The 19108-nt window shown below is 23.7% G+C and overlaps 2 protein-coding genes across 2 annotated transcripts; both read right to left on the minus strand.

Annotated features, from left to right (window-relative positions):
* Positions 1 to 462: 462 nt before the first annotated feature.
* On the minus strand, positions 463 to 1706 carry Phum_PHUM052760 (uncharacterized protein; the record flags this gene model as incomplete). Its single annotated transcript, XM_002423312.1, has 6 exons — positions 463 to 548; positions 626 to 755; positions 986 to 1121; positions 1191 to 1430; positions 1492 to 1616; positions 1698 to 1706. The coding sequence occupies 6 exons, from the start codon at positions 1704 to 1706 to the stop codon at positions 463 to 465; spliced, it is 726 nt and encodes a 241-aa protein (XP_002423357.1).
* A 4602-nt stretch (positions 1707 to 6308) lies between these two features.
* Phum_PHUM052770 (beta-1,3-galactosyltransferase, putative) lies at positions 6309 to 8876 on the minus strand (the record flags this gene model as incomplete). The annotated part of the gene is made up of 3 exons (XM_002423313.1): positions 6309 to 7124; positions 7520 to 7851; positions 8750 to 8876. The coding sequence occupies 3 exons, from the start codon at positions 8874 to 8876 to the stop codon at positions 6309 to 6311; spliced, it is 1275 nt and encodes a 424-aa protein (XP_002423358.1).
* Positions 8877 to 19108: the final 10232 nt, after the last annotated feature.

Genomic DNA, 19108 nt, shown 5'->3' on the forward strand with positions numbered 1-19108 from the left:
AAATTTTCCGTCGGTTTTTTAAAATATGAAATAATAATAATAATAATAATAAATTTTTTTTTTTTTAAATTTTTTATTCTTTGTAAAATGAAAATTGCTGACCACGTGATGAACGGACAATTTTTTTTTTTTTTTTTGTATTACTAATAATGCTAAATCATCATCATCATCATCATCATAAAAAAAAATTACAGTTAATGCATTATAATGGCGTCCTTCGATGGTTTTTTTTTTTTTTTGCACCTTTGAAACTTTTTTTTTTTTTCAGCTAAGAAATTGCTTATTAATAATAGTATTAGTTATACAAATAATAATAATAATAATAATAATAATTTTTTTTGTTGTTGTTGCAGCACAGGAAGCCTGAATAAGAAATTTAAAAAAAAAATTATTATTATTATTATTATTTTTATAATATGATTATATTTTTTGCATGATTATTCCAATAATAATAATAATAATTTAATCATATTCAGCACCGATGGTTACGCTCATGTCATTGGAAACAATTTTCGTACTGTGATACCAAAGATTTGTATCCAAAACAACTGAAACATGATTTTAAATTATGTTTTTGTGTTTTTCACGTGGAAAACACGCGAATTAAACGTGTATTTATTATTACTTATTTCTCCAGGTTCCACGACGACTTGAACGCTATCACATTCGTAATAACATTCTGGAGGGGGTTGCAATTCCCATTTTTTTTTCCCTTTTAATTGCGCTTGCCAAGATGGATGTTCGACATTATCAACCTTAAAAATTTTTTTTTTTTTTTTGTAAAATCAAAGTAAAAGTAGTAGTAGTGGTGGTAATAATAATAATAATAATAATAATAATAATAATAATAAATTTTTTAGAAATGAAATTGAAAGGATTTGAATTGTTCGTGTTATTTTTTAGGTACCATGGATCGATCAACCTTGAAAATTTTGCTTCGTTTAATATAAAAAAAAAAAAAAAAATTGAATTAAATTACGCTTACGTGCATTGGAGCACCGTAACCGGTGCTACCCATAAATATCCAATCGAGTTTTTTAGTTTCCGCCGTTTCCGGTAGAAAATATGGTTTTTCATAATGGCGTCTTAATATTTGATTTATTTCATTATCGCAATTACTCCTGGAAAAATCAAAGGAAAAACTAATCCGAAGAAAAATAAAGGGGAAAGGAAAGGTTTTTTTGACTTACCATCCGACGTACCAAGGTTCGGTACCTTTTAAAAGATACGCTCTTTCTTTACTCATGTTAAAAACTTGTCCCAAATGTTTAAATTCCGTTTTATATGGGAAAAATTGACAATTGTGTTGACTCCATTCTCCCATTCTTTCCGTGTATATTTTTTTAAAAAATTCAAAATCGAAAACGTTTTGCGCCGTCCAATTTTTCATGCCGTCGACTATGACGACGGGTTTTCCAGTGTAAGCATACCTGAATTTTCCATAATTTAATAAATAGTTTCTTTAAATTTTAAATAATTTGACCTTTTTACCTTTCTTCGAATACATCCGGTGATAAATTTGAAACTTTTTCAATTTTTTTAACACCACGACAAATTTCACATTTAACCGGCGGTCGGAAAATTTTTGTTAAATCATCGGACATTGTTAAAATACACTGCGGACAACCAAAAAAAATTAATTTTATCATCAAGTTGTTTGTTTGATAAGAGATAATAATAATAATAATTGAACTTACAGGCTCCATATTTAAATTACCATCGTTCCATTTTTTCCAAATAATTATTATTTCGTTTAATACGTGGATTTTTGTCAAATAAGTAAAAACCGTTAGAAATCCAATTAGTGATAATAATAAAAAAAAATTTTTCTTTTTCCAAAAATTTCCTCCAGATTTTCCCGATGATAATTTATCCAAAAGTTTTTTCGTACTTTCGAGTTTGATGACGTCATTCCAATGAAAATTATTTTTTTTAATATTTTTTATTATTTTATTTAATTTTTTTTGCGCTTCGATAATTTTTTCCCTCGATTTTGACGTCATACGTAAAAAAAATTATCAAACCTTAAACCAAAGCCAAAAAATTTTCTTTTTTGAACAAAAACTGATTGTATTCGAGAACAAAAAAAAAGAAAAACTATTTTCCCTCCAAGAAAAAGGCTTTGTAGAATTTGAACAATAAATAGTTGAAGACTGAACACATTCTTTTTTCCATTAAAATTTTTTAACACGGAGCATGTTCACTTTGGCTCCCCACATATTTTTTTTCCTTTTATCAATTTGACAGAACATTTAGTTCTGGGGATAATCGGAAAAACCACCCAATTTCCCTTTTATTTAATTATAAATAAAATAATTATTACGAATCCGACGGAAAAAAAAAATTTATTAAAATTTTATGAAATTTTCTTATTTTAATTTTAACGGATTTTCCAACTCGTTCTCAATTTTTATTTCTTTTAAACAAAAAAAAATGGGGGGACTTTACAAAAATTTAAACCGGGAAATTTTAAATTTGTTGATGATGCTCATCATCATCATCATCATCATCATCGTGTTCGACTGAGCGGAAGTAAATAACATTTTATTAAATTTTCCTTTCTTTTAAAAGAAAAAAATTATCTTCCGCTACCGGATGACGTCGACGTACCATAAATAAAATTACTTTAAGACAAATGATGATGATGATGATGATGATGATAATATTTTTTTAACGGATGTAAATTCGATTTTTAATATCGATCGATCGATCGATCGATTGGTACTTTTTTTTTAAAATAAAAAATTTTTCGCATTGTGACGATCGATTGAAACGAAACATCTTCGCGAAACCTGTGCGGGGGATGGGAAAGAGGGAATGTGGGAGGAGTGAGGGAGAGGAAGGGGAAACGTGAAACTTGAATAAATTGCATATATGTGCAATAATATCAGGTATACCACGCAACGGTGTGTGTAATAAGACCGCAACGTTATCTAAATCCAGGTTTTTTCAATAGGAAAATAAAAGCAAGAAAAGCAAAAAAAAAACTTTTATGGTTACATGATATATAAAAAAAAAAAAAATCGAAGAACCAAATTTCACTAATGTCAGCAACCAGTCGTGATTTTTCTCATTCATTTCTTTTTATTTTTTTATTAAATATTTATAATAATAATAATAATAATAGAAGGGGAAAATATTTTCTATGAAATTTTCTTTTGTATTTTTTTTTCTTTTTAATGCACACGCACACGCACGCACACACACACACAAATTAAATATGGCTGCCGATCACAAAATGTGAAATTTTTTTTCCCCAATAAGAAAAAGAAAAAAAAATTAAATTTTTTCGAAGGCGGGGGAAGAGGAAGGGCTAATTTTAACTATTTGTTTTCTTATGACATCTTTAATTCCATCCCTCTACTTCCACCTCCCCCCGAATTTTCCGACGGAAATAAATTTACAATTAAGTTTTGGGTTAAAGTTAAGAAATTGGTCGATCCTTTTCAACAATTTAACCTTTTTTAAACAAAAAATAAAATCGATTTAAAAAAAAAGAATAGAAAATCGAATGAAATATAATATATTGTATAGTATTATTATTATTATAAAAAGTAAAAATGAAATAATAATAATAATAATAATAATAATAATATTGTGTCGTAAGAAATAACACATACTGTTGTATAAATTTGAGAATTTAGCAAGAATCAAATAAAAATTGTCGAGTAAGCAACAGATTAGCTGAAAATAAATATTAGTTGCGATTTAAAATCTCTCATTTTTATTTATAATAAAATATCATTTCGTACCTGAATTTCGGTTAGGTCGGAACTAAAAAAAAAAAAATTTTTTTTAAATTAAAAAAAAATTTTGAATTAATTTTAAAATGAAATGAATCGTATAAGTGTTCATCTAAACGAATCGTTTTTATATTATTATTATATTTTGAGGTAATTAAAGTGTTTATTTATTTTATTGTAATTAAAATAATTCGTATTATTATTATTATTATTATTATTATTTTAATTAAATTTTAAATAAAATTTTTTTTTCGTTTTGCAGATGATTATTTGGAATTTTTTTTAAAAAAAAGGATAAAATTTTTTTTTATTTATAATACCTGACGATGTGATGTGCTTGTGTGCTTTCGTGTTTTTAAATGATGGCCCACACTCACATTACTATTGCCAGATGTTACAATCAACCCCAATTTTTAATTAAATTATTATCGATAAAGATTCAATCCGAGATGCTGTCATGATTTTTTTTTTTTTTTTTTAAATTTATTTTTATTTTTGTGCCATTTTGTGTGTGTGTGTGTGTGTGTGTGCGAATTCATTAATCAGTGTGTATATACCTGTACCTGATTTGTATATATATATATATGTGGTTACATATTTTTTTTAAAACAATTATAATTAATTTTCAATTTTTTTTTTTTTTATTTTGTGGATTGTTTATGTAAAAAAAAAAAATAATCCTTCTTTACCTTTTTATGTTTTCCGAAGGAACGTTTTCTATTTTATTTTATTTTATTTTTTCTATTTATTAAAAATAAATAAATTATTTATTTATTTATTTAAACATTAAAACTTTTTATTAGGCACCTACTATTGATTTATTATAATCGATTAATTTTGTTCCAATTTTGTGGTTTTCAATAAAAAAAAAAAAAAAAATTTTACTTTTTTTAATTTCTTTTATTATTATTATTATTATTATTATTTAATTGATTATTTTTTAATTTTTATAATAAACAAAAATTTGTAGTAATAATAATAATAATAATAATAATAATAATAAATGTAAGAAACGAAAAAATAGATATTATTATTATTATTAGAAAAAACTTTTTAAAATTTCTTTTTGTTTTTTTTTCCCCGCGAATATTTTATCAATTGGAAAAATTTATATATATATATATATATATTTATTCTTATCAATAATAATAATAATAATAAAAGTTAAAACTTTTTCGATATATAAAAAAAAAATATTAATAAAAAAAAATATCAATAAAAAAAAAAATATCAATATCTCGATATCAATAATAATACTTTTACATAATTTTTTTTCATTTTTTTTTTTTCGTTAAATAAAATTTTTTTAAATAAATAAATAAATAAATAATAATCGAAGGGAATTGATTGATTATTTTAATAAAATAATAAATTATGTTTAAAAAAAAATATTTATTAATAATACTTATTAAAGAATATGAAAACAATTTATGTAAATATTTGCACTTGAAAAACAAAAAAGAAAATAGAAAAAACAAATGTATTTTCAATAATAATTAATTTTTTTTCAAATTAAAAATACAAAAAAAAAAAAAAAATGGTAATAATGATAATAATAATAATAATGATTAACAATAAATTTTATTAATTTAACATAATAACATGGCGCTTTTCGCGATTTTAATTTTTTTTAAAATAGATTTTTATTTAAAAAAATTTTTTTTTTAATAATACGACGGAAAAATAAATGAGCTTTTTTTAACAAAATGAAAACAAAATTATTATTATTAACTTGAAACAACAATCTCAAGTAAATAATAATATTAATAAATAAAAATAATGATGATAATAATAATAACTAAAGCTGCATGGACACTTAAAAATTCTTTTTAAAAAAAAAAAAAAAAAAAAAAAAAAACTATCCCGCTTACTTTGCAACTTACTTATCTATCTATATATATATATATATATATATATATATATATAATCTTTACATATCAGTCATAATAAAAAAATAAATTAATTAGGCACACCCGATTTACAGCCGGGAATTTTCTTCTAAATTTTTAATTTTATTAAATATCCTATAAATAAATGACTTTAATAATAACATCACGATATGTAATTATTATTATTATTATATATTATTAATAATTTTTTTTTTCACTATGTATACATATGTAATTACGCGCGTGCGTAAAAATTTCATTTTCACGCACGCACTTACGTATATTTATTTATTTATTGATATTTATTTATGTACAAATTTAATTATTTAAAGTTTTAACATTCAAATAATTTTCTCATATATATATTTATTTAAATAATTTTTTTTTTCACTCGTAACGATTCTTTTTTTTTTTTTATTATTTAAGGGCACGAATTATTATTATTATTATTATTTACTTCAAAGAAAAAAAGTTTTAAATGGTCCACCTAAATATTTGTTTGTAAGAAATTTGTTTTTTTTTATTTACATCTAAATAGTATAAAGCGTTTTTTTCTTTTTGTTGTGTAGATATTTCTAGAATAAAAAATATACACCGTGTTGTAAATAGACCGTGTTTGTGACTGTGTACGTGTAACTAGAAAAAAAAAAAAAAAACGTGATCTCGACGATATGTGTCAACACTTTGTTCGACCGTCTAAAAGTCTTTTCCACAAATCGTATTGTTCGAAAGGTTTGACCATGTGTATGCTGATTGCTTTGTGTATGTAACAAGAGGTCACGCTCAATCGTCGATTTAAAAATTCCGGAACGTGAACTCTTCGTATCCCTTTTTCTTGAGCAACGATTCCCGTCATGAAGACGTCTTCCAATTTTAGATACGTCATGTTCAACGCTGTCGTGTACAAATCGTGTATAACGTCGGACGTAATCAAGTAAGCCGGTCCCGTCGTGAAACTCGGAAATATGGAATGCTTGTACTGTTGAAGAGAGACGTAATATTTCGATGCTTTTTTCCTTATGGGTTTCCACTTGCTCGCAAGCTTTCCAAATATTTTCCTTTTGTCGTTCCCATGTTTCCCTATGAAATCTTTTTTTTTGGGAATGTTTATGAACATGTCGTCGTCCGTTTTGAGTACGAATTTGGCTTTGTTGCAATAATTATCGACCCATTCCAACATGGACGTCGTTTTTAACGTTAAATTATTATAGGAATCTATAAAGCTACCTAATATTATGTCTTCGTACAACGAATTCTCGTCTTTTATGTAACTTTCGTTGCCCTTGAGAGAACGACCGAGTACGAAAGCCATTGAAACGTCTTTACGCATTCTAAAATGTCCCCACGTTTGACGTATGGCTTTTCTAGCTTCCACGTGGTTCGGAGCCGACGTTATAAGTATTATCAATTTGAGATGTTGTCCAAAATCAGGACATAAATCTACGTTTGGCACTCGAAATCCCGAATCGTAAAGGCTTCTTGTTGCGATTCCCTACGACAAACAATTGACCGCACGTTTAAACAAACAAGAGACAAATAAAACAATTAAATCCGATAATTATAATAATTTCTAACAAACAAACAAAAACAACATAAACTAACAATTTTACTGAAAAAAAAAAAAAAAACCTGATAAACAAAATCACATTTAATTTATTTACCTGTATTACACGACCATAAAAAGTTAATTAAGAAAAAAAAAATAGTACAAATTGCAAGGCCATAATAATAATAATAAAATAAGGTAAATAAAATTTTTCATTAACCTGAGGCTATTACGAGTAAATAGAAAAAAAAAATGTGCAACAAAAATACATAAAAATTTATGTATTTACTTAAATTTGAAAATGAATTTTTTTATTTAATTACCTGCATTATGTAATCTACGGTTACATTTTCCGATTTCGGCGGTACTTTTTGAATGACACTTGATTGACCGTTGGCCGAATGTGATGATGATAATGATGATGATGGATTGTCTTTTGTTGTATTATTATTATTATTTAAATTATTATTATTAGGAACTTTATTTGTTGGTGCATTGAAAATTTTCTTATCTTGCAATTTATCGCTAATTATTTGATTTAAATTAAAAATACTATTATTATTATTATTATTATTTTTGTTGCTAATACTGCTCAATACAGCATATAAATTTGATAATGATTTTTCTTTCTTTTCCATCCGACTAGATGTTGATATTGATTCATTTCCAAAACCTGAAACATAAATTTTTTAAAAAAAAAAAATAAAAACTCTCTTTTTCTAATACTCTTTGACAAAATTCAACATTTTTTTCAATCTCTTCCCCCCTCCTCTCTCTCTCTCTCTTTCATTACCCTCAATCAATAAAACAACGTATAATTTATTTAACCTTTAAACTAAAATTACCCCTTATAAAATCATTAAATATTTCGTCAGGGAAGAGAGAGAGAGAGAAAATTATCAATATTTAATTAATTACTACGGCCTTATAACCTTAGCCAGGCACGACCGTGCTTTTAAATATATATATATATTTTTATGATATCTCCCCACACTGATACCTGCCCCCCTCCCCGCCTTCAATGTCATAAAAACCAGTTATTAATCGTTGTACCCGCATGTACATAATCACTTTATCACTTTTCTGTTTGTTTAAATGTGTGGATTTCTCATAACGTAATTAAATAAAATAAAATAAAATAAAACCTGCATTTTTTTTTCTATTCACCTTCTTCTATTCTTAAATAATAATAAATTTTTCTTTACGTAATCACCACCGTAATTCACTTTATTATCATTATTATTATTATTACGCGTTTCATATATATTAATTATTAACGTAATTATTTTCCATTCTATTATTACAATTACTACTTTATCCCTATCCCACCATTTTTTTCTTAACCTCACCGATAAAAAAAAAATCGATATATTCCATTTTATTATCATCATTATTTTTTTCCATATTACCGACCGCATTTATAATTTAATCATTCCATCAATTTGTATGTAAATTTTATAGATTCGATGTGAATAATCATTTCCCAATAATTCATATTCATTGTCGCCAATATTTCCCTCGATCGATTACATCGAATGAATGATATTAATGATGATGATGATGATTTTTACCTTTGTTTTTGACGGCGACTCTATAAAGTGGTCCATCTAAACTCGACGTGTATATCGTGTATAAGAAATAAACGAATCCGGTCACAGAAACAAGAATGACGAAAAGGGTTCTACTTGGTGGAGCCATTTAATCCGATAATATAATTAAAAACATTTCTATGGACCGTGAGGCGAATCTGTTGGAGGGAAAAAAAAATTATTATCATCATCATCATCATCGTGTGAAATTTAAATAAATTTAAAATAATGTACAATTTCTTTACCCTTTAAAAAAAAATCCTAGATTGTATAAGAAATCGGCGTAAATCCAAAAATACTCATGTATCCGAGCATGTGCATAACTAATATATTATTATTATTATTATTATTATTATTATTATTATTATTATTATCGAAGAATTTTTCTAATAATTTCATAATTATTTTAATCCACAGAAAACCCGAAGCAGAAGAAGAAGATGAACGAATTCATATGTTGTCGTCGTGGTGTTCGTGTGAATTTTTTATGCATGTGGTGTGCATGTGAATGACTGCGTGCCTGTGTGCCTGTGTGCCTGGGCGTGTGAGTGTGCCTTTGTAAATTTTTTTTGTTTCCCTCCAAAATACGACAGATTAAAAATAAATATCCTTTAACTTTCTTTCTTTCTTTCTTCAATGTACTACGACTTTAAAAATACCTGAAAAAAATAAAAATAAAATTTAAATTTTTCTTTCTTTCTCTCTCTCTCTCTCTCTCTGTCTCTCTTCCCCCCACCACCCCCTCCCAACTTACTATTGAGCAGGTTAAGACACTCGAAACATTTTTCCATCGTAAAAAAAAATCATACAACGTTTTTTTTTTTTTTAATTATCCGGATGTAGTAAAAAAAAACATGAATTTTTTTTTTCCAGTTCCAGTTAAAAAATCCGGTTTTTCTTTTAACCATAATTTATTTTATTATAATTATTTAAAATATTTACGTTCCAAAAAAAAAAAAAAAAAAAAGAAGAAAAAAAATCCTTTACTTTATTTTCCAGTTTATTTTCATTCACTTTTTTTTTTTTTTAAATTTTTAAATTTTCAAAATGGCGACACACAAAATGATTAACTTAATTTGATAATTTGAAACAAAAAAAACATCGGATGTTGTCAGTCATTAAATATTGCCGTTTAAAAATTTAAACTAATTGTTTTTTCAACAACAAAAAAAAATGTAAATAAATGACAATTTTTTACATAAAACGAGTAGTAGTAAAGCACCAAAAAAAATTTTCTTGATTTATTTACATTTTTAAATTGTTTGTCGTCATTACATAAACTTAAATTAATTTTAAAAAAGTTTTTTTTTTAGATTTTTTCAAATAAATCGTCATTATACTCTAATCGACGACGATAATTTATTTCTATTATTATTATTATTATTAATAAACCCGGATTTAAGTCTTTAAACGTTCTTTTTTTTTTTTTTTTTTTTTTTTAAATTTTGTTGTTGTGCTTTTAAAGCTTTCTAGTGCTTTTGAACTTTATAAAAGCTAAAAACGTTTTTTAACAGGTGTATAATGGGTGGGTGGACGTTTTAACCTTCGTCTTACACACGCGTGCAACAAGGATGGATGATTTTAATGCATAATAATAATAATAATAATAATTTTTTTTAATACAGTTTTAATGGTTTAATAAAAATTAATTTTTTATTTTCCTTTATTTTATTTTATCTTTAATAGGAGGGATGTAAAGTCATTACGAAAGAGGAGCATACAAATTTTTTTTTTTTTGTTTTCACTATAATAATAATAAATTAATTTAAAAAAAAACATTTTCCAACTTGATGATAATGATAACATTGTCAACCTGTTTGTTGTCAATTACAAATCATACTTTATGTTCGATATAAAATGTTAACCCAAAAACAACAACAACAACACTCACTTTTTTTTTTTTTTTTGGCAAATTTTTTCCTTAAGAAATTTATTATTATTATTATTACCGCATGGTATGCATATATGTATGCGACACGTACTTATGTTTTTTATCAAATATGAAATTAACCGAGGAAAATGAAATAATTAAAAATTACGACTTTTGAGGAGGAAAAACAGATGAAAATGTTTAGATTCTCAAGGAAAAACTTTTTTTCCCCCACCACACCAGTAATCGAACCGTGGTCAGTTCATTTATACAAAAAAAAAAAAAAAAAAGAAAACTTTCGAGATTTTCCGTAAATAGAAGTTTTCAAAACAAACGAGTAACGGTTTCGATACTTTCTCATTCGAGAAAATTTCACGTGTAAAAAAATTATTAATACTACCGTTATTGATTAATTGAAATTATTTATTGTAAATTATTGCCGGCAATACAGTCAAGCGATCCTTTTTTGTTTTCAAGCCACCCTCAGGCGAAAAATTTAGAAATCAATAATAAAAAAAAAAAAAAATTGATGGTTTAAAGCTCATTTATGAACATGTTTATATGATGTAGATAATTTCAATAAGCTTTTGAGCTTTCTGAAAGCCCATACGGGATTGGGTGCCGCGTTTTTTCAGTTTCTATCTCAGCTTACTAAGAATGCAAAGCTCTGTGTCCTAATTGTTGGGTATAATTAAAAAATCATGAATGAAACCAAATGTTTTAAGGGGGGGGGGAGCAAAGATTGACGAATCGCAATACACTCGAAAAATACTTAATTACGTACATATATAAACAAAAATTAAATTTGATATTTTTGACGATTACTTACGGGGAAATAAAATTTAAAAAAAAGTATTATTTACAAAAAAGTAAAACAGACAATGAACAGATCAGCCAACCCTCTTACACGTCACAGTTTTTTTTTTTTTCAAATAAACTTTTTTTTAAAACTTACAAACGACGAGATGTGCACAAAAAACTTTTACTTTTGCAAATTTTTGGCTCAAAAATGGATAATCCTTATCGAAATGAATGACGAAGACATCAATTTTTCCAATTAAACCATCTTAACACACACACACACACACACACACGCTAAAAATTTTCACACGATTGAATCACAAACAAACCACAGGTATCAGACAAGTGTAAAAAAAAATAGCAGGTACAAAAAAAAAAAAAATTAACGTATTAATTGTATATAAAAAAAAAAAAACCCATTACTCATAATAAAAAAAAAGCCAAAAGTTTTTAATGAAATTAAAAAAAAAAAGAAAAAAATAAGGAACACACGTATAAATTCAAATATTTATTAAAAAAAAAAAAAATCACGTGATTCGAATCGAAAAAAAATTTCATAATATGTAATCGAATTTTATTATATCAAATTATTATTATTATTATTTTTTTTTTTAGGTAAGTTCAAGGTTGAATAAAAACGTACCTTATTTTGCCTAAAAAAATTAGATCTTCGAACGCTTGTTCGTTATTTTGAAAAGACCTTCACAGGTTGTTTCGAGGGAATTTTTTTAAAAAAATTTTTACTTTCGTGTCAGCAGACAGAAACCTAATCGAAAAAAAAAAAAACCTACTACTACCTTTCTTCTTTTTTAAATTCTCAAATCAGGTTAAAAATTTTTTTTTATTCTTTTACTTCTGGCCTTGTGGAACAAAAACAAAAAAAAGAAAAATTACTCACACACTTATTCGCAAACATAATTAGGTACATACATATATAAATATTAATAAAATTTGGTAAAACATCATTTATTTTATAACCAGGTATTTGAGACATTTTCCTCTTCCTACATTTTAAAATAAAAAATTTTTTATTATTGAATATAAAAACGAGGTTTTTAGCATAACACACACACACACACACAACATAATCTTTACAACGCAAAAAAAAAAAAAGCTACAACTTTATAACGGGAAAATAAATAAATACATCAAGAATGCCAAAGAAAATAAATTCTTTTTTTTTTTTTTTTTAAACTCGATACGAATTTAAATTTAAACTTAAACGGTTTTTTTCTTACTAATGGTAGAGTATATAACAAAACAAAATAAAAATAATTTTTGACGAATGAATTGATTGACAAGAGGATTAAAACTCTTTGTAAATAATAAACCACCATTTTGCTTAAATAAGAAACGTTAACAGGTGAAAAATAATAATAATAATAATTTTTTGTAAGATTCAAAATTTCGTGACGTCATGTGTAATAATAATAATAATAATTAAAAACCACCGATAAGTAAAAACTTGATATTGACAAATGAATAAAAAAAAACAATTACCTTGAATAATTATTATAATTCATATAGAAATAAAATATTATTATTATCAGTATAAACTTTCACTTTATGAAGAGAGAGAGAGAGAGAGAGAGAGAGGGAGACATTTTATTGCAAAAGTGAAATTTTTTTTTTTTACAATTAATATTTTCTTGTTTTTTTGATGAAAAAAAAAAATAAATAAATAAAAATTTTATTTTTTGTCCAAATTCAAATAGTGGTTGAAACATTTTATTATATTAGTGCCAGGTAGTCAATCATGTTGAAAATACCTTTCAAGGTTGTTGAAATGAATAGTAGTAGTAGTATAAAAAAAAAAAAAAAAAAAAAAAAATTGAAGGCCGATCAAAAACCGCACACCATCATTCTATTACATGAAGAAAAATTAAATTTTGAAGAATAAAAAAAAAAATCATAACTAATTTATATTTGTGTAATCTTGGTTCCCTCCCCCTCCCCCTCCCCCCCAACCTGTCTTTTTTTTTTAAATAATTTTTTTTTAAAAATAAAATCGTTATTTCGTTTATAAGAATTAAATAAACGTCTTTAATTTTACTTAATTATTATTATTGAATAAAAGAAAATAAAGCAATTAAATTAGCATACAAAACAATATGGTGAAATATTTATTTTTCATTGTAAATTAATCATGTGTTATCATTAAACAAACACTAAAGTTGAAAAGTTTTTTTTTTTAATTTTTATTAATTACGTAAGTTGTGCGTAATTGAATTATGAAAAGAAAGAAAAAGAATGAAAAAATTGTCACATTTAAAATAAATAGTCATTCTAAGAATTATATTATGAGTAATGCAATTAAAATCTAACATGTAATTAAAAATTTTTTTTTTTTTTTTTTATATAAGGATTTAATGTGTGAAAGCTAATAGAAAATAATTAAAGTTAGTTATGTGCAAATATAGAGGAAGTATATAATATTATTTTTACTAAGAACAAATAAAAGTACAATTAAATAAATTAACAATAAAAGTTTATCAATTATAAGTCGTCGTCAGTGTCTTGTTAAAAATGTAAAACGAATTAACAAAATTTTATATATATATATAAGAAATTTTATCTAAATTTTTTGAAAAAATGATTTTACTTACTTAGTCAGACATTTGCCATCAATGATTATTTGTTGCTTCTTCGTACATAATAATATTACACACCAAACACTTATGTTCTATTCAAATAAACCCACGGGCACTACATGGCCTTTGATGAATACGGTTTAACGATTCCTCATAGGATTAATACACAAACGTAGCTCTTTTTTTTTTTTCCATTCGGTGTAATTACGAATACAGGTTGACCAACGCATGAAAAGTTATGCCATGGTGGTATTTTGCTGGAATTTTTATTTTTATTTCGGTAATTTTTCGCTTCAAAGTTGGCAACTTTAACTTAAGCTATTTCCCGTCTATCGATGGATAGACTTATTTAATCTTATAGTCACAATGAATTATTATTATTTATTTAATCGTTAATTATGGCAAACGTCAAAAGTTTTAGAGTTTACAAGCATTTAAAAATATTATTTTTTAATGAAATTAATTGTAAAGTTGTTTAATCGTAAAAATATTTTGGCATTTCATTTAAAAATACGATGAAGATAAAATTATTTATTGTGAATTTAAAACTAATTTTTTCAAAGTTTATCGCAAGGGAATGAAAACAAAAGAAAAACGCAGCTTTGGCTCCAAAATACTTTAGAAGTTTTAAAATTTTATGTATTTAATTTAAAAGTTTTTTTTTTTTTTTTTTTTTTTTGATTTTTTATTTAGACTTCTATATTTGAGAAATATTTTTTTAAAACTGATAAAATTGCATTTTATTAAAACTGATGAAAAGAATTAGGAAAATGTTTAGGTTGATTGTAAAAAAAAAAAAAAAAATTAAAAGAAAGGAAATAAATAATAAAACGAAAATTAACATTGGAGAAAATTTTTTTTATTTTTTAAATATATAATTTTTACAAAATAAAAACTCGTTTAAATTATTAAATAATTATAATAAAATTAAAAAAATTTGTTTTTCGACGAGAAAATTCTTCGTAAAAAGCTCCTGAAAGAGTAAAATCATATTTTGACATAATTAATAAACTTTAATTAATAACAATTAACTGTAATGCAAATTTATATTTAAAAAAAAAAGAGACTTTCTTTTATATTTGTATAATATGAAAAATTTGACAGTTTTAATAATAATTCAATTTTAAAAAAAAGTTTTTTTTTACGCCTTAAAAAATCTTTTTATGCAGAAGCGAAAATAAATTAATTTATAATTTAAATTGACAGCTAAAGTTTTTTAAGGATTGTAATCAATAAAATTTTTTTGATAAGAAAGCCAATGCTGTCTTTTCTTGGAAAAAGATGCGCAGCCCGAGGTAAATTTACGTTTCAATCTGCGCTTACGATACACTTACTTTGTTCTCCCGATTTTTCCCTAGGTGGGTTCCGTAACTGTGATAGAAATTAAAAGTATCGTAATTATATACATGAGTTATTTAATTGATCGTCGTTTCGGGAAAATAATCATTTATTTAGTTTTAAATAAAAGTGCTTAATTTATTTATAAAGTTTAATCAACGTATTTAAAAAATGATGAAAAAATATGCTTCAAAATACAGTGTGGGTTGGTGCTCGCCAGTATTACACGAATTACATTAACATTTAAGCGTCACTTTAACTCGGGTCGCCATTTTTTCGGCTTTTAATTCGAGTCAAATTCGTTAGATATTTTCTAATATTAAAAGCTTAATTTTCAATTCGTATAGACTGTATTATTTTAAAGGCTCAAAAAAAAAAAAAAAATTTTTTTTAAGTTAAAAAAAAAAAAAAAAACATCTTTTAAAATGGTCCGCCATACCTGGAATTAGCACGGATGTGTAAGTTCTACCCTGGGCAAGGTTACCTGCTTTCATCAAATGTATGGTTCATTTTAAAGGTGAGGTGGTGATACATTATCTGAATTTTTTAAAATAAAATAAAATAAAAAAATAAATAATAATAATAATAATAATAATAAAATGCTTAAGTGTAAAAAATTTTTAGTGCTAAGTGAATTGCGTCAATTTTTATTTAAAATTATTAGTAGGTGTTGACATGAATGGTTTTTATGGATTATTCAGAATAGCAAGAACTTATATTGAAGAAATTTTTTCGAAGGTCAATGAAAAATATTTTAGTTTACGGTGAGTTTTTTTTTTTTTTTTTTTACATTCCTTAAATTTAATAAACCATATGTAAAGTTTTAAATTTTTAAATTACTACACCACCACCACCACCACCGTATAATTGACCTAATCCGTATTATGTTCCGTTTAAAAAAAAAAATTATTATTCACTCTCATAGAATTTTCTTTTTTCTATTTATAAAATATCAGGATTTAAAAAAATTTTAAGCATACATAGTTATTCATTTTTATTAATAATTGAAATTTGATTTTTTTTTGTAAAATTACTAAATTATGTCAATAATTACAGGAAAGCGGAATCATTACAAAATTGTTTGTTTAAAAAAAATTTTAATTTATTACTCGAGATAACAAATATTGAAATTTAGAAAAAAAAATTAAATTGTTTAAAGTGAATTTATTTCAATGGTATTTTTTCAACAACATAAAACCACAAATTTTCTCTCTATAGTTAAAATTAATAGATATTTTTAATAATTAATAGTGCGACAAACAATGCACACTTTCTTTTTTATTTAAAAAAAAAATTATTTTTTAATTTGAATTTTGTGATAAATTTTTTTTATCGTTTAAAAGGATTTGAAAATTTTTCAAGTGGAAAAATCAGTCTGATTATCATACTTTAAATTAAAATAAACATATATATTTTTTTTATAATATATATGCAATGCTAATGATAAAATTAACATATATATTTTTATGGAGTGCGATTACAGGTCACAATTTTTTGAATAATTAATATATATATTTTGTAATTGCATATTATTTTAAGCAACACTAATTATTTATTTTACTCAATCGCAATCATTAATAGCAAGCAAGCAAGCAAGCAAGCAAGGAATCTTTTAAATAATTAAGTAAATATTTTTTTTTTTTTTTTTTTGCTTTACATGCTTCGTTGAACTATTATAAAAATTGTCAATTTCGAATGTAGGTCAACAAATTATGAATTGTAAAAATTTAAAAACATTACCACCACTTTATTATGATAAATTTATAAGCATATTCATATTCACTATAATTATAATTAAATTTAAAACACTGGTCACACAAATGGTCACAAATGTTAAGCGATGTGAAAAAAAAAAAAAACACAAATGACACGAAATAGCATTTATTAAATTCTCCATTACATATATATATATATATATATAAAATTATTAAATGAATCAAAGTGAATTTAAGTGAAAATGATAAAAAAAAAAAAAAAAAAAAAAAATTTAAAGGTTCATAACACAGAACCAGAATGCTATCGATAATTTTTCAATAATGGGGGTTACAAAATTTTTATAATGAAATAATAATAATAATAAATTGTTGTTTCAAATATGTAAAAAACTTATTTTCATGTAATACTTGAAAAATTATATTTTCACAAATGTGCAGCAGATAAAATACCAGTTTTTAATTACTAAAAATTAAATTTTTTTATTGATTATTCATTCTCACCAAAGTTGAAATTTGTCGGTTTTAAGATCATAAATAAATAAAAAATTATTATTTATTATTATTATTATTATTATTATTATTATTATTATTATTATTATTATTATTAATTATTATTATTATTATGGGAAAATAAAATAAAACGATAAAAAATTAAATTTTTAAACGATAAAAAAAAAAAAAAAAAATTCATTTAATAAATTATCCACGTATATTAATAAGTAATGAAGTTTTTTATATTTTTTGTTTGTTTTAAGTACTGCCAACTTGAAAGGAATTTAAAAAAAAAAAAAAAAAAAAAAAACTTTTTACATGCAATGGCGTTTTTTTTTTTTTTTTTTTTTTTTTCCCTTTTTAAAAAATTGGTTGCTTTCTTTCGTTTTGCAATAGGAATCCCGTTAAAAAAGAAAAAAAAAAGGAATAGGAAATAATAAAATAAATCGGTTATAAAGAAAAAAAAAAAAAAAAAACCTATTTATACCCTTTTGGCTTTCTAATAACAAAAAAAAAAAAAAAAAAACTTATTTTCGTATTTAAAATACCCATTATTACAATTTCCTTTTTCTTTTTTTCCTTTTTTTTTTTTTTTTTTTTTTTTTTTAAGGGAAATTACCTCGGGTCAATTTAAGATAGACTTGCCTAAATCATAAAAAAAAAAAAAAAAAAATTTAAGTTAACGTTAATAAGTATCATTTAAATTCTTTATTTTTAAATTAAAAAAAAATGTCGACGATAAAGTATAAATAAAATATATAAATATCGAAAATGGGAGTTTATGGGGGAAGTACATACATAAAATTAAAATTTATCGAATTTTTATATTAAAAAAAATAATAATAATAATAATGTTTTAATAATACGAATCTTCCCCCTAACGACTTCTTCCCCCTCTGTAAAAATTGAAAATTAAATTTTTTTTTTTGGTTTTTTTTTGGTTTTTTTTTCATCTTTTCTTTTATATGTATAAAAGAGACTATTATTGTTGAATTTAAAAAAAAAAAAATTTTTTTTAATAACGTTGAGATTATTTAAATATATTAAAAAAAATGTTTTATAAGTCTTCTTGTAGCAATCATTCATCGTTTGTGTTGATGTTTATGGTTGTTGTTGTTGTTGTTGTTGTTGTTGTTTTTAATTTAAAAATTGTATCAATTTCAATTATAGAAAAAGGGGAAATCACAAATTTAGATTTCTATTCGATTTTTTTTTTTTTTTATGTTTGTCACAGCATGCATTCTATATATATATATATATATATATATATATATATATATATATAATATTATTTTATTTAAAAGTAAAATTTATTTAAAAATTAAAATAAAAACGTTTTTGACGTTAAAATATAAAAAAAATTGTCGCAAAATAAATTTAAATTAAAAATTTTTTCAAAAAAAAAAAAGTTTTTCATAAATTTTAATTAAAATACAAGAGTAAACACATATTTTTTTTTTTATGATTATATATTGTATGAAAGTATATAATTAAAAAATATTTATTTTTAGAATTTCTTTAAAAAGTCTTTTTT

This window comes from Pediculus humanus, genomic scaffold (genome assembly GCF_000006295.1).
Source record: "Pediculus humanus corporis 1103172107402 genomic scaffold, whole genome shotgun sequence".
Classification (NCBI taxonomy): Eukaryota; Metazoa; Arthropoda; class Insecta; order Psocodea; family Pediculidae; genus Pediculus; species Pediculus humanus.